At 44.3% G+C, this 13,049-nt stretch overlaps 1 protein-coding gene across 3 annotated transcripts in view; it reads left to right on the top strand.

The window, feature by feature from the left end:
- The first annotated feature begins 750 nt into the window (after positions 1-750).
- Positions 751-13,049, top strand: part of NSRP1 (nuclear speckle splicing regulatory protein 1) — a 42,509-nt gene continuing 30,210 nt past the window's right edge. Inside the window, exons 1-3 of one of the 3 annotated variants that reach the window (XM_069944665.1) lie at positions 2,772-2,866; positions 12,152-12,239; positions 12,408-12,546. Coding sequence is in view for 1 of the 3 variants with exons in the window: in XM_069944663.1 (XP_069800764.1) it covers positions 838-857; positions 12,152-12,239 (108 nt within the window). In the remaining 2 variants the exon portion in view is untranslated. Of the gene's footprint in view, positions 858-2,771; positions 2,867-12,151; positions 12,240-12,407; positions 12,547-13,049 lie in introns of those variants that run through there. The other 2 variants (XM_069944663.1, XM_069944664.1) reach the window with 2 other exon arrangements.

Here is a 13,049-nt window from a genome sequence, read left to right on the forward strand (position 1 = left end):
CAACATATTTTTATGCCACAAGATACACAGGAAGTTACTATTCTCTATTTGCCATATTTTTGTCCACTTGGAGCCCATATTTTGGCACTGGACAGAAATATATAATTTACTATTAAACAACACCTTTCAGCCATATTCATGCAGAGTTGTGATTAGAGCGATGCATTCTTTCTCGGCAAATTTACTAATAGAAATTTCTGGAGCAATTTTTGGCAAAAGCAGCACAAAAAGAGACAAGACATAAGACAGAAGGGAATACACAATCAGACACCACAATTTACTAACAAATAGTAAACGACGCATGAAATACAACAGGCATAATGCAGACAGTATGTTGGACACACTAAATAATGATAAATTCCCCCAGTGTGTGACTATAGCCTTACAGTTATATTAGAGTACAGATTAACTTTTCCTATTTTAATAAAAGTTCATTTCCTTGTTCATGTATTTAGTGAGTGATTTCCTGTTCTGTGGTTTGCAGTGTATGGGTCACTGTTGTAGCTCTCAGCAGATGTTCTTCTATCCCTGACACATTAAAATGAGTTATTCTGCAGTTCATTCGGCTCAGAGCCGCGAAAACTACAATTCCCAGAGACCCTTCGGCGACTTCCGGTCATCTTACCGTTCCTTTCTGCAGATTCGCCACGCTCGTTGACTTTTCGTATTACTTACCGTATTATATTATGGGATAGTACAGACGTGTTCGGGTAGCTGACGCTTTGCCACACTATATAACACATTAGCGCGGTTATTTCCCCCCCGTGTGTTACCGAAACTAAACACAGTGGCGAATGTGCAGCCGTGGACACCGCACACCGTCACTGCGCAGGCAAGATGGCGGCTCCCGGGAAGCAGTAAGTAGAAGTAGAAGTAGAGCAGAGCTGTTATACATAGACTGTGTTTGTATGGGGAGGGTATATCCAAGTCCTGTATACGTCTGTTATCACGTGTTCCATGATATCAGGCCGGGGTGTAATTATATAGAGTCATAAATTGTGGCTCCAAGTGTCGTGAAACTGCAGCTGTCAGAGCTTGCTGAGACTTGTAGTTCACAGCAGAGTTGCACAGGTTGCAGGTCACTGCTGTATGCATGTTTGTATGTGTTATATATGTCCAGTATAGTCCTATGGTGACTTCTGCAGATTGGAGTATGACATACACAGGGTACAGGGCTGAGGACTACATTGTGGGGTGACACTTAGGGCTGCACCAGGCTTACTACATACACTAAGTGCTATGACTGTAGAGTATGGGGCCGGTCAGGAGGCAATGATTCTTCACCGGTTGTATTCACAGCCATGATTCCTAACTAGAGATGAGTGAACCTGGAGCATGCTCGAGTCCATCCGAACCTGAACGTTCGGCATTTGATTAGCGGTGGCTGCTGAAGTTGGATAAAGCCCTAAGGCTATGTGGAAATCATGGATATAGTCATTGGCTGTATCCATGTTTTCCAGACAACCTTAAAACTTTATCCAAGTTCAGCAACCGCCGCTAATCAAATGCCGAACGTTCAGGTTCGGATGGACTCGAACCCGAACCCGGTTCGCTCATGTCTATTCCTAATATAAGGCTCCTTACACATCATGAAATCTGTATAGATTTACTGAGACATAGGGTTCTATTGGGCATAGATACACTTCTGGATGCACATTCGGAATTTTGGATGCACTGCATGGCGGCCTGGGCCAGCTCTAGTACCCAGACAAGTGCCCCCTGTAGCCATACACGCTCCTATTTAGGAGCGCATACAGTTAAATGCGCCACTGTGTCTGACAGGGCTGGGAGCCTTGTCAGTCACTTCTGGCCGTAGGCAGCATTATGCCACCAGCCACAAGAGACCCCATCCCCAGCGTTGCGGCACATCAGTGACACCACTCATGCACTCACAAAGCCGGGACAGCCGGCCCCACTGCAGCATATATCTGTACAGTTCCCCCGCTCCCAGCATCTTATCACATATGCTGCCCGGGCATTCCATGTCCGTGTTCCGTGCAGAACACGGAACGTGTGAATGCAGCCTTAAGGTGACAGGAATGTAAAACAAAATTGGCTTTTATCTATTTCAATGGAACAGAGATGCGAAACCCCACCCAAACTGGAGACAAGAGTCAGGCTGTCTCTGAAATAAAGTGGCCATGTTTTCTTAAAGGGGAACTATCAGCAGGTTAGATGAATCCAACCTGCTGATAGAACCCTATTGTGAATGGGGCACTGAGGAGGAAAGTATGTCTCTTACCTTCTTCCTCAGCTGCGTTCCTATGTAGTTTGTTGTGCCCGCTGAGCCGTTAGGAGCACTGGGGGCGTGGCCACAGCCCATCCAAGCACCAAACCAAGCTGCCCCCCCATCACCGTGCGTGGGTGGGGCTACGGCCCCCAGCTGGTCTGCCCCTCTAATGATTATCAGTGGAAGGGAGCAGGCCGAATCGGTGCTTGTATTGTCAGTAGCTACGCCCCCAGTGCTCCTAAGGGCTTATCAGGCACAACTAACAGCACAGGAACGGCGCTGAGGATGAAGGTAAGAGACAAACCTTCATCTAACAGACATACTGTCCTCCTCAGCACCCCGTGCCCACTAGGGAGGCATACCCCCTGATTTCTGTCATTTTTACAAAGCATACTACCCATTTCTTTGCTGTTTTAGATGTGGATTAGCCCCAGTAAATTAATGCAGCACTTTGTTTTATTCACAAATGGCTTTTCAAACTGTTGGAAAATTTTTCATTGTATAGACGTAGCTGCGGACTCCCAAATAATCTTTCTCGATGAAATTGGCACTCATTGCACACTGGATCATGGATCTTGCACCAACATCTTTGTGGATTAGGACCTATATGAGCATACCAGAAACATGAGGGATTTTGTAAGTTGGCCGCCAAAATAGTACTCCAGAATGTCATCCTTTGTAGAAACACTAATAAGGCTGACATATTGCTGTGATAAAACCTATAGGATGAAGGAATGCTGCTGATTTATAACTAGTCGTCTTTGGCTTTACACCTGATAAGACTCCTCAGTGGTTTCTCTTGTACATGCTGGATTATAGAAGAAAAATAAAAGTTGCATTTCATGAATCATGCAGGAAACCATCATCTAAGAGTAAGGCTATGTTCAAACAGCATACTATTTTTTAAAAGAACGGCTCCTGTTTTTTTAAAATGAAAAAGCAGCTATTCTTTTCAGCCTGGGCAGCATTGCATTAAAACCAGTGCAATGCCGCTTCGTTCCATGGACATGCCACACCAACAACCGCCGTTGTTTGGTGCAGCCATGAAACAGAATGATCATATCCATTAATCCACAAACAGCGGCCGTTATTAATCTTCCATGCTCACAGATGCAGTCTGTTCATCCGTGGTGTGTATGAATTTCAGTGCCTAATTGATTTCCATAAACACCCTGAATAAGCCGTATGGAAATAAATGTTCCTGGTGGCCACAGGAACATGCAGACACTTGTCGGTGTTTGGCCATTATAACAACGGCTGTTGCTAATCAATGGTCATTGTTATGTGTGTGAACATTGCCCAATAATGGGGTTGGGCCTCCTTCTTTTAACTGGAATGGATAGTTTATCAATTGGTTGTGGTTTGGCCCCATGTAGTGCTTGAGGAGCTGTCGTCGGTATAAAAATAAAACATAGAATCTTTGGGATCCTCTTTGAATCCATACACCTCTACAGCTTTCTGTTGCTAAGAGCTGCAGACACTGTTGGATATCTGTTAGGATATAAAAACAAATAGTACCTATCAAATTGCCTTTTCCTTTCTCAGCTAAATGTCAAGCGGGTGGTGTTGAGCTCAGAGGTGATGTTCGGCAAGGGGCATGCCAGGCTGAGGCACTTGATCACATGGGCTCCACCTCCTTGACACCCAGCTGGTTGCCAAACTTTGGAAAACTCTCTTAGCTTCTGGAAAGGTACAGTATGCTTGGCAAGCCAATGAAACACACTTCTTGTGTGTATGAATACATCATGAAGTGTTGCACAAGTGATACTATTTAAGTGTTGCTTAAGGGTACAAACCCACACACCGTATACACAGCAGATACACAACAAATACGCAGCAGATTTGTTGGTACAGATTTGATGCTGTGTTCAGTTATTTAGATCTAATCTGCTGCGTATTTGCTGCGTGTTTGCTGCTTATCGCAGCAGTAAATATGCTGCGTATACGGTGTGTGGGTTTATACCCTAAAGCTGACTTTTAAGTGTTAAGTAAAGTTCATGACTATATAGGGCTTTTCATAAGGATTCTGGACAAACATTTTTTTTTTTTAAAGGGAACCTGTCACCCCCCGTGTCGGGGTGACAGGCTCCCGACCCCCGTTAGAGCCCCCTATACTCACCTAATCCCGCTTCTGGAGGTGGTCGGGTGATGAAGATCTCAGCCGCTGCAGCCCGGCGCGCGCGCTGAGAGATGAGTCCAACGCTCATAGAGAATGACAGAGCGCAGGACTCTCCTGTCATTCTCTATGGGTTTTGGACTCATCTCTCAGCGCGCGCGCCGGGCTGCAGCGGCTGAGATCTTCATCACCCGACCACCTCCAGAAGCGGGACCCGGCGGGATTAGGTGAGTATAGGGGGCTCTAACGGGGGTCGGGAGCCTGTCACCCTGGCACGGGGGGTGACAGGTTCCCTGTAATGTCCTTTTTTAGCATTAAGATTTAAGCCTTTTTGCTATTATGCTCAGGGGGCGTTCCCCAGCAGTGCAGGTGCTCTGCAGAAGAATAAAACTTACAGGGAGAAAAACTAAAATTAAAGGAAAAGTCGGACATATTTTTCAAAACTGCCTGGGAGGGGATGGGTGAAAAAAATTACATGCACTTACCTCCCTGGCTCCAGCACTGATGCCTATAGTAAGCCACCTCAGTCCCCGGTCCCTGGCCGCTTCCTGGTGTAAAGATGGGACTTGTGATGTGACGTTCCAGGCCCGCTCAGCCAGTCAGTGGCTATAGTGGGCTCCCACCTCTTCTGCTCACTGGTTAAGCGGGCCTGACACGTCATGCCCTACGTCCCCCACCCAGACCACAAGTATATCTACTATTTCTTCACCCCTCATCTACTATGCCTTTACTACTACACCCATTATCATTACGGTAGCAAAAAAAGAAAAAAAATACTTTTACTTTTTGCTCACGTAGCCCAGCCTTTTTTTGGAGCCATCTCCATGATTTACAAATACAGTGGTGCCTTGGATTACGAGCATAATTCGTTCCGGGACTGTGCTTGTAATCCAAATCTACTCTTATACCAAAGCAAATTTTCCCATAGGAAATCATTGAAATGCAGACAGTTGGTTCCACACCCCAAGAATTATTTAATTATTTTATATTCTGAATAACATACAAAACTAATGAAAAAAATATGTGATATTATAAGTTACTGTACAGTATAGCAACTGCAGATCCCTATAATGCAGTAGCGTAGTACAACAGGCTAGAATAGAGAATCATGGCTGCTGTCAGAGTGTGAATGGCTGAGTGCAAGTGCAGGCACATTATAGCAGCTTTCTATATAGCTGAGTGTGAGTGCAGGCACATTATAGCAGCAGTCTTTATAGCTGAGTGGGAGTGCAGGCATGTTATAGCAGCAGTGTGTATAGTGGAATGTGAGTGCAGGCACATTATAGCAGCAGTCTATATAGCTGAGTGTGAGTGCAGGCACATTATAGCAGCAGTCTATATAGCTGAGTGTGAGTGCAGGCAGAGTATAGCAGCAGTGTGTATAGCTGAGTGTAAGTTCAGGCATGTTATAGCAGCAGTGTGTATAGTGGAGTGTGAGTGCAGGCACATTATAGCAGCAGTCTATATAGCTGAGTGTGAGTGCAGGCACATTATAGCAGCTGTCTATATAGCTGAGTGTGAGTGCAGGCAGACTATAGCAGCAGTGTGTATAGCTGAGTGTAAGTTCAGGCACATTATAGCAGCAGTGTGTATAGCTAAGTGTGAGTGCAGGCACATTATAGCAGGACTGGAGAGTATGAGAAACACAAGGACTAACAGAGATGCAAGCCCCAGCCTGAAGTGGATCTGCTATGATATGGAAGGTGAAGGAGACTTCCTGGGTCAGAGTACAGGGCTGTAGACCCCGCTATGCAGACCATGTCCCTCCCCAACTCCCCCTCCCACCCAGCTCTTAAACCAAGTCACAATTTTGAAAACCTGTGAGCTCTCAATCCAAGTTACTTCTAAACCAAGTTAATCTTAAACCAAGGTATCACTGTATAGGTTTCAGGGAGCAGGACGACACTCCTGCCTTCAGCAAAATCCGTAGCGGTGTAGAATACCTTTTCAAAAAAAGGTTTTGATTGAGGTAAGTGCACCTCAGGTTCATCCAAACTCGTCTCCCAATAAAGAGAACTTTACAAAGTCTTCACAATGCAGAAAACATAGGGAAGAGGGTCAAAAATGTTAAAGGAGAAGTTTGGCCATTTTCAAAAACGGACAGGGGGAATGTAATAACCAGTCCTAACTTACCTAACCCCATGCCCTCTCACCGGCCTCGGGACACCCGCTGGAAGGAATTTTCCCCGAAATTGTGATGACCTCACAACTTAGGGGGGAATGCCTCTCCTGATGGACTGGATGCTCACCCAGCCAGTGACTGGAGTGGCATCCCGCCCCAGTCATTGACTGCCTGAGCAGCCAGTTGTGATATGTGCAGCGTGGAAGATCCCTCAGCGGCCATCCGGGGCTGAAGAGGCATGGGGAGAAGTGAGTTAATACTTTCTTATTTTCCTCTGTGCCCCGCCTTTAAAAAGAAACAAAAAAAAAAAACAGGGAGGCCAGACTTCTCCTTTAATTGAAGCACATTATGCTGCGTTAACACGGAACAATTATCGTGCGAATTTGCACGATAATGATCGGATTCGAATGATAATCGTACGTGTAACGCAGCAAACGATCAAACGACGAGCGAGAAATCGTTCATTTTAATCTTTGAACATGTTCTCACATTGTCGTTGGTCGTTCGCAAAAAAATTCGCAGATCGTTCTCACCGATTTAACCTATATGCGAGATAGGCTTAAGCGATCGCAAAACGATTTTTCCGTACGATATATCGTTCGGTCTAAACGCTGATTGTTATTAAAAAAAAATTGTTACTTCGAAATCGTTAATCGTACGATCGGGCGAATTATCGCTCCGTGTAAACCCAGCATTACTGTGTTATATTGTAATATGCTTCAATTAACAGATAAAAGTTAAGCGCTGGTCTTTTCCTTTAATTTTTGTTTTATTTTCATGGCCACGTTTTTAGCTTCTGAAGTTTTAACCAACATTGTCCTGCAGGGGGCAGCAATAGTCAACATATTAGTTGCTACACACTAAACCAATGTGTTTTGTGAGTTCCCTGTATAACAGTCAGGAAAGTTGTCACTTGTTAGTTACATAGGTGGAAGCTGAGGTAAAGCAGGTCCCATAGGAAAGTCCTGGAGAAACATTACAAGAGGTTATTCCGAGGTTTATTGGAAGTCATCATCGGTCTACAGAGAGTGATCAGAAGATCAGAGAACCATTGTCTTGCCCACTGCCCCAATCACTCTTTATGGAACTTATTAACCTAATTGAGCACTAAACACTGCTATGTTCACAAGGGTAAATAGCAGGGCTGTGGAGTCGACTCCCGACTCCGGCTCCTTCATAAATGGCCGGTCATATACCAGGGAAGTTATTTATCACACTGGCTCAGCAGCTTCTCCCTAATGTCCTACATGATCCTGGGGCAATTTATGAGGAAATAAGGAAAGATATAAAGCAGATTCTCCTCTGTGTTTGCAGTGGGTGCAGCCAGTCTCCAGCCTCCATGTCCTGAACAACTCAGAACTAGACTAGATGGAGCAGGTGGTCTTTTCCTGCTGACAATCTTCTATGTTTCTTACTAAATATTCACCATACACAAAGAAACTGCCAAATCCCTGTGATACAGAAGGGTCAGCCATACTGATAGAGAGGGGTCACACATAGTGATTTTGAGGGTCACTGTGGGGGCACACAATAGCATATACACACACACACACACACACACACAGCCTGCTGCAGCCATAGCATACACACACACACACACACACACACACACACACAGAGCCTGCTGCAGCCATAGCATATACACACACACAGCCTGCTGCAGCCATAGCGCACACACACACACAGCCTGCTGCAGCCATAGCATACACACACACACACACACACACAGCCTGCTGCAGCCATAGCATACACGCACAGCCTGCTGCAGCCATAGCGCGCGCACACACACATAGCCTGCTGCAGCCATAGCATACACACACACAGCCTGCTGCAGCCATAGCATACACACACACACACACACAGCCTGCTGCAGCCATAGCATATACACACACAGCCTGCTGCAGCCATAGCATACACACACACACAGCCTGCTGCAGCCATAGCGCGCGCACACACACACACACACAGCCTGCTACAGCCATAGCACACACACACACACAGCCTGCTGCAGCCATAGAGCACACACACAACCTGCTGCAGCCATAGCATACACACACACAGCCTGCTGCAGCCATAGCGCGCGCGCACACACACACACACACCCACAGCCTGCTACAGCCATAGCACACACACACACAGCCTGCTGCAGCCATAGAGCACACACACAACCTGCTGCAGCGATAGCACTCATACACACAGCCTGCTGCAGCCATAGTGCACACACACAGCTGCAGCCATAGAACACTGAAGAAAAGCACACAATCTTCTCCCAGAGAGAAAACACCACACTGAGGACAGAGGTTACAGCTACTTATGTCTCCTCCTCCTCCTCTATATTACATAGGATATATATCTTCATATTACACTGCTGCTCATATACAGGCATCCAGCATCCAGGAAGAGAACAGCACAGATCTCCCCCCCCACACAATGGACTCTTCCAGCTCAGAAAGAAGCTGCCAAATAGTGGCCGACAACTTTTCCCTGATCCCCTTATCTAATAGAGCCAGTGACCTATTAGAATGTTGCTCATAAAATATATTGATGAGCAAAACTTATAAAATTCATATCAAAACTCAATTCTAAATTTTTTAAAGATTTTTTTAAAGCTGGAGTCGGTACATTTTTTTTCCAACTCCGACTCCAGCCAAAACTAGCTTTGACTCCGACTCCACGACTCCGACTCCACAGCCCTGGTAAATAGAGCAGTGGCCGATCATACATACTGCCATGCCATTCTTTTAGGCGACCTCTATTCATAGTGGGGTCCCAGCAGTTGGACCCCTCACTATCATACTGCCACACCATTCTCTTAGGGGACAGCAACCTCTGTTTTTTTTGTGATCAGAGTGGACTCCTCACGATCAGCTAATTCTCATCTATCCTTTAGGTGATGGCATAGGTGATAACTATAAACCTTGGGATATCCCCTTTAAGTTCTAATGGGATTCTCCCCTGACGGCAGATGTTGAGAAAAGACAGGTCGGGCATTTGGATTTCGACATGGCCATCCCTTTTGTTGTCAGGGGGATAAGCTGCTGTCGTCAGAGATGTTCGGAGACAGTCCACGCTTACACAACAGCAAACACAGTGCAACTGGTGATGCGTGAGGCCGGCCTTACTCATCACTCTTGAAGTTTACCACCCAGTAAAGTCCTTCTTAAAGAAGTTATGAGAGAAAGCACCTCCTGTCTCCCAAGTATTTCCCTCCCCACGTTCCAGCACATTACCTGCTGATGCATACTGGAAGCCCATTGTTGTATATAGCCTCCTGCATTGGTCACTGTGCACGGAGAGAGATGCATTAGATGCAACAAAGCAACTGTCTGGGCAGCCTGTGTGTCCTTAAGGTTTTCAAGTAGCTAAGAATTTAATCACATGAAATATGCATAGCAGTAAAATAGTGTTTCTATATGGAAAGATAAGTCAAAAGAATTAAAGGGGCACTCCAGCGAAAATCTTTTTCTTTCAAATCATTTGAAAGTTATATAGATTTGTGATTTACTTCTATTTAAAAAAAATCTCCAGTCTTCCCATACTTATCAGCTGCTGTATGCCCTGCAGGAAGTGGTGTATTCTTTCCAGTCTGACACAGTGCTCTCTGCTGCCACCTCTGTCCATGTCAGGAACTTCCCAGAGCAGGAGCAAACCCCCATAGAAAACCTCTCCTACTCTAGACAGTTCCTGACATTGACTGAGGTGGCAGCAGAGAGCACTGTGTCAGACTGGAAAGAATACACCACTTCCTGCAGGACATACAGCAGCTGATAAGTAGTGGAAGACTTGAGATTTTTGAATAGAAGTAAATTACACATCTATGTAACTTTCTGAAACCAATTTATTTAAAAGAAAAAGATTTTTGCCAGCGTACCACTTTAAACATATTTCGGTTTTGGCACCGCTATAAGAAGATGCAATGTACATGCATTCAGATTGGTATCCACTGATAATTCCATAGTAACCAAAACATAATAAGTGGGAGCCATTTTAAAGGGGTTATCACAATATTACAAGCTACCCACTTTCCACAGGATAGGGGATAACTAACCCATTGGTGAGGGTCTGACTGCCGGGACCCCTGTGGATTACAAGAACAGAACATGGTTGTCCCCCAAGTAAATGGAACAGTATATTTGGCCCCATTCATTGTCTATAGAACATTGCTGAATACAGTGCTTAGCTGTGTTTGGATGTCCCACAGAGAATGGTGTGGTGGTCAGGTATGCATGCTGCTGCTCCATTCACCTAGGGCTATTATGGATCATAGGTATCCCCAGTGATCAGACCTCCATTGGTGAGTAGTCATCCCCTCTCCTGTGGATAGGTGATAACCTTTAAGATGGCCATAGCCCCTTTAAGAGTGGTAACCAATTCAAATGAGATAAGAACAAACATTACAACTTTGCTTTATCTTGGTTGGACTAAACTCTCTGGAGTGTAAACCGGAGAGCCCCTCTAAGGTGGTTGGGTAAGCAAGAGACCTGCTCATTCCTCATCTCCGTTCTCTCTCCAGTTTATCTGTGCTTCTGGCGTTCAGTGTCCAGCAGAGCTCATCAAATCAAGGAGTTTGAGCATGTCTTACACAATATTGTATAGAACAAAGACCCACAGCACATAAAGCAATATACAGCGCCCGTCCGGCCTCTCATTTGTATTTATATTTTTACTGCTTTTATATGTCACCATTCCCAGATTGTATTTTATATCATCTTCACGTTTATTATCAGTGAAATCATGTCATAAGACTTAGTCGTGGTGTTTGATGCTGAGTAGGACATCAGTCATTTGGGCATTAAAGGGGCAGCTCCAGCAAAAAAAAATAAAGATCCCTTCAAATCCACTGGTGCTAGAGATTTGTAATTTACTTCTATTAAAAGATGTCACGTCTTCCAGTACTTATCAGCTGCTGTATATAACTGATTTAGATGTGTAGGACATACAGCAGCTGATAAGTATTAGAAGACATTTTTTAATAAAAGTAAATTACAAATCTCTAGCACTAGGTGATTTGAAAGAATTTTTTTTTTTTTTTTTTGCTGGAGTTGCCCTTCAACTTCAGCTCTCTTTAGCAGAGCATTGCTACTTATTTTTTTGCAGGAGCCTCATTTTTAGAGATTGGGAATGGAAGTTGCGGCCCCATACACTAAGGGCCGTATTACATGGGACGATTATCGTTCAAAAAATCGTTAGATCGTTCGGATCTGAACGATAATCGTTTAGTGTAATAGCAGACAACGAGAAATCGTTGGTCGTTTGATAGAATTTGGACCTATTTTTATCGTTGATCGTTTGCAAAATGTTTGCATGTAATAAGACGTTGATTTATGGCATAACCAAGGATATAACCATAAATGCCTGATCAATATGGGTCACAGCTCTAGTGCCCACATCTTCCTCCAAATCAAGATGTCTGTGGCTGGGCCATAAATGTCCATATCGGAATACCCCTGTAATAAAATACTTGGGTTTATTCTTTAACCCAGACTAGATGTGCGGGTACAGACTGCAGGCGCTTGCACTTTGAGATGCTAGTATATAGGCTGATTTCTGCTTACTCAGCATTCTGGGTTTTCCCAGAAAAAGTCTTGAAGACATTATACACTGAGATTGTGAAATGGACAATATTTATGCTGTAACGTGTAGTTCCTACCAAATATTTACATCTGGATCTTGCATTTCACAGGTATGGACTTATTATTCCCAAGAAATTGCAACAGAAAAATGCTTGTGTACCCAAACATTCAGCGTTTGCAGATGATTCTGATGAGGAGGTAAGTCGCCTATCTATATTGTGCCTTATTGGTACCCTGTAAGGCCTAATTCACATGTCCATAGTGCAGCCCGCAGCCACAGACCAGTGGACTCCACTATGAATCTGCATCAGTAGTGTTCTATCAAATTTGGATCCGCATTAGAACCTGCGCTTTTTTTTGTTGCAGCACAGATCACGACCCGGTAAACACATACAGATGTGTGAACGGGGCCATTGAAATCTATAAGCCCTATGTTCTTGCTGCAGTTGCAGACCCGTAACCACGGACGTGTGAATGGGGCCAAACACTGTACCACAAAACACAGGTGATAAAGTTATTGTATTCACAATGATCATGTAACAGAATGTGATAAAGAAATCCTTGAAGTTAAGATATTCCTAGCTTGATCTTAAGCTTATTTTATAATACTTGATTTAAAGGGGTGCTCCGGCAAAGGTCTTTTTCTTTCAAATCATCTGATTTTAGAAAGTTATATAGATTTTTTTTATTTACTTTTATTCAAAAATCTCACGTTTTCACATACTTATCAGCTGCTGTATGTCCTGCAGGAAGTGGTGTATTCTTTCCCTGTCCATGTCAGGAATTGTCCATAGCAGAAGAGGCTCCTATGGGGATTTGCTACTGCTCGGGACAGTTCCTGACATGGACAGGGAAAGAATACACCACTTCCTGCAGGACATACAGTTGATAAGTATTGGAAGACGTGAGATTTTTAAATAGAAGTAATTTACAAATCAATATAACTTTCTAACACCAGTTGATTTCAAAGGGGAAAAAAGCTGGAGCATTCCTTTAACAATAGGTTGT

This window comes from Dendropsophus ebraccatus, chromosome 11 (assembly GCF_027789765.1).
Source record: "Dendropsophus ebraccatus isolate aDenEbr1 chromosome 11, aDenEbr1.pat, whole genome shotgun sequence".
Classification (NCBI taxonomy): Eukaryota; Metazoa; Chordata; class Amphibia; order Anura; family Hylidae; genus Dendropsophus; species Dendropsophus ebraccatus.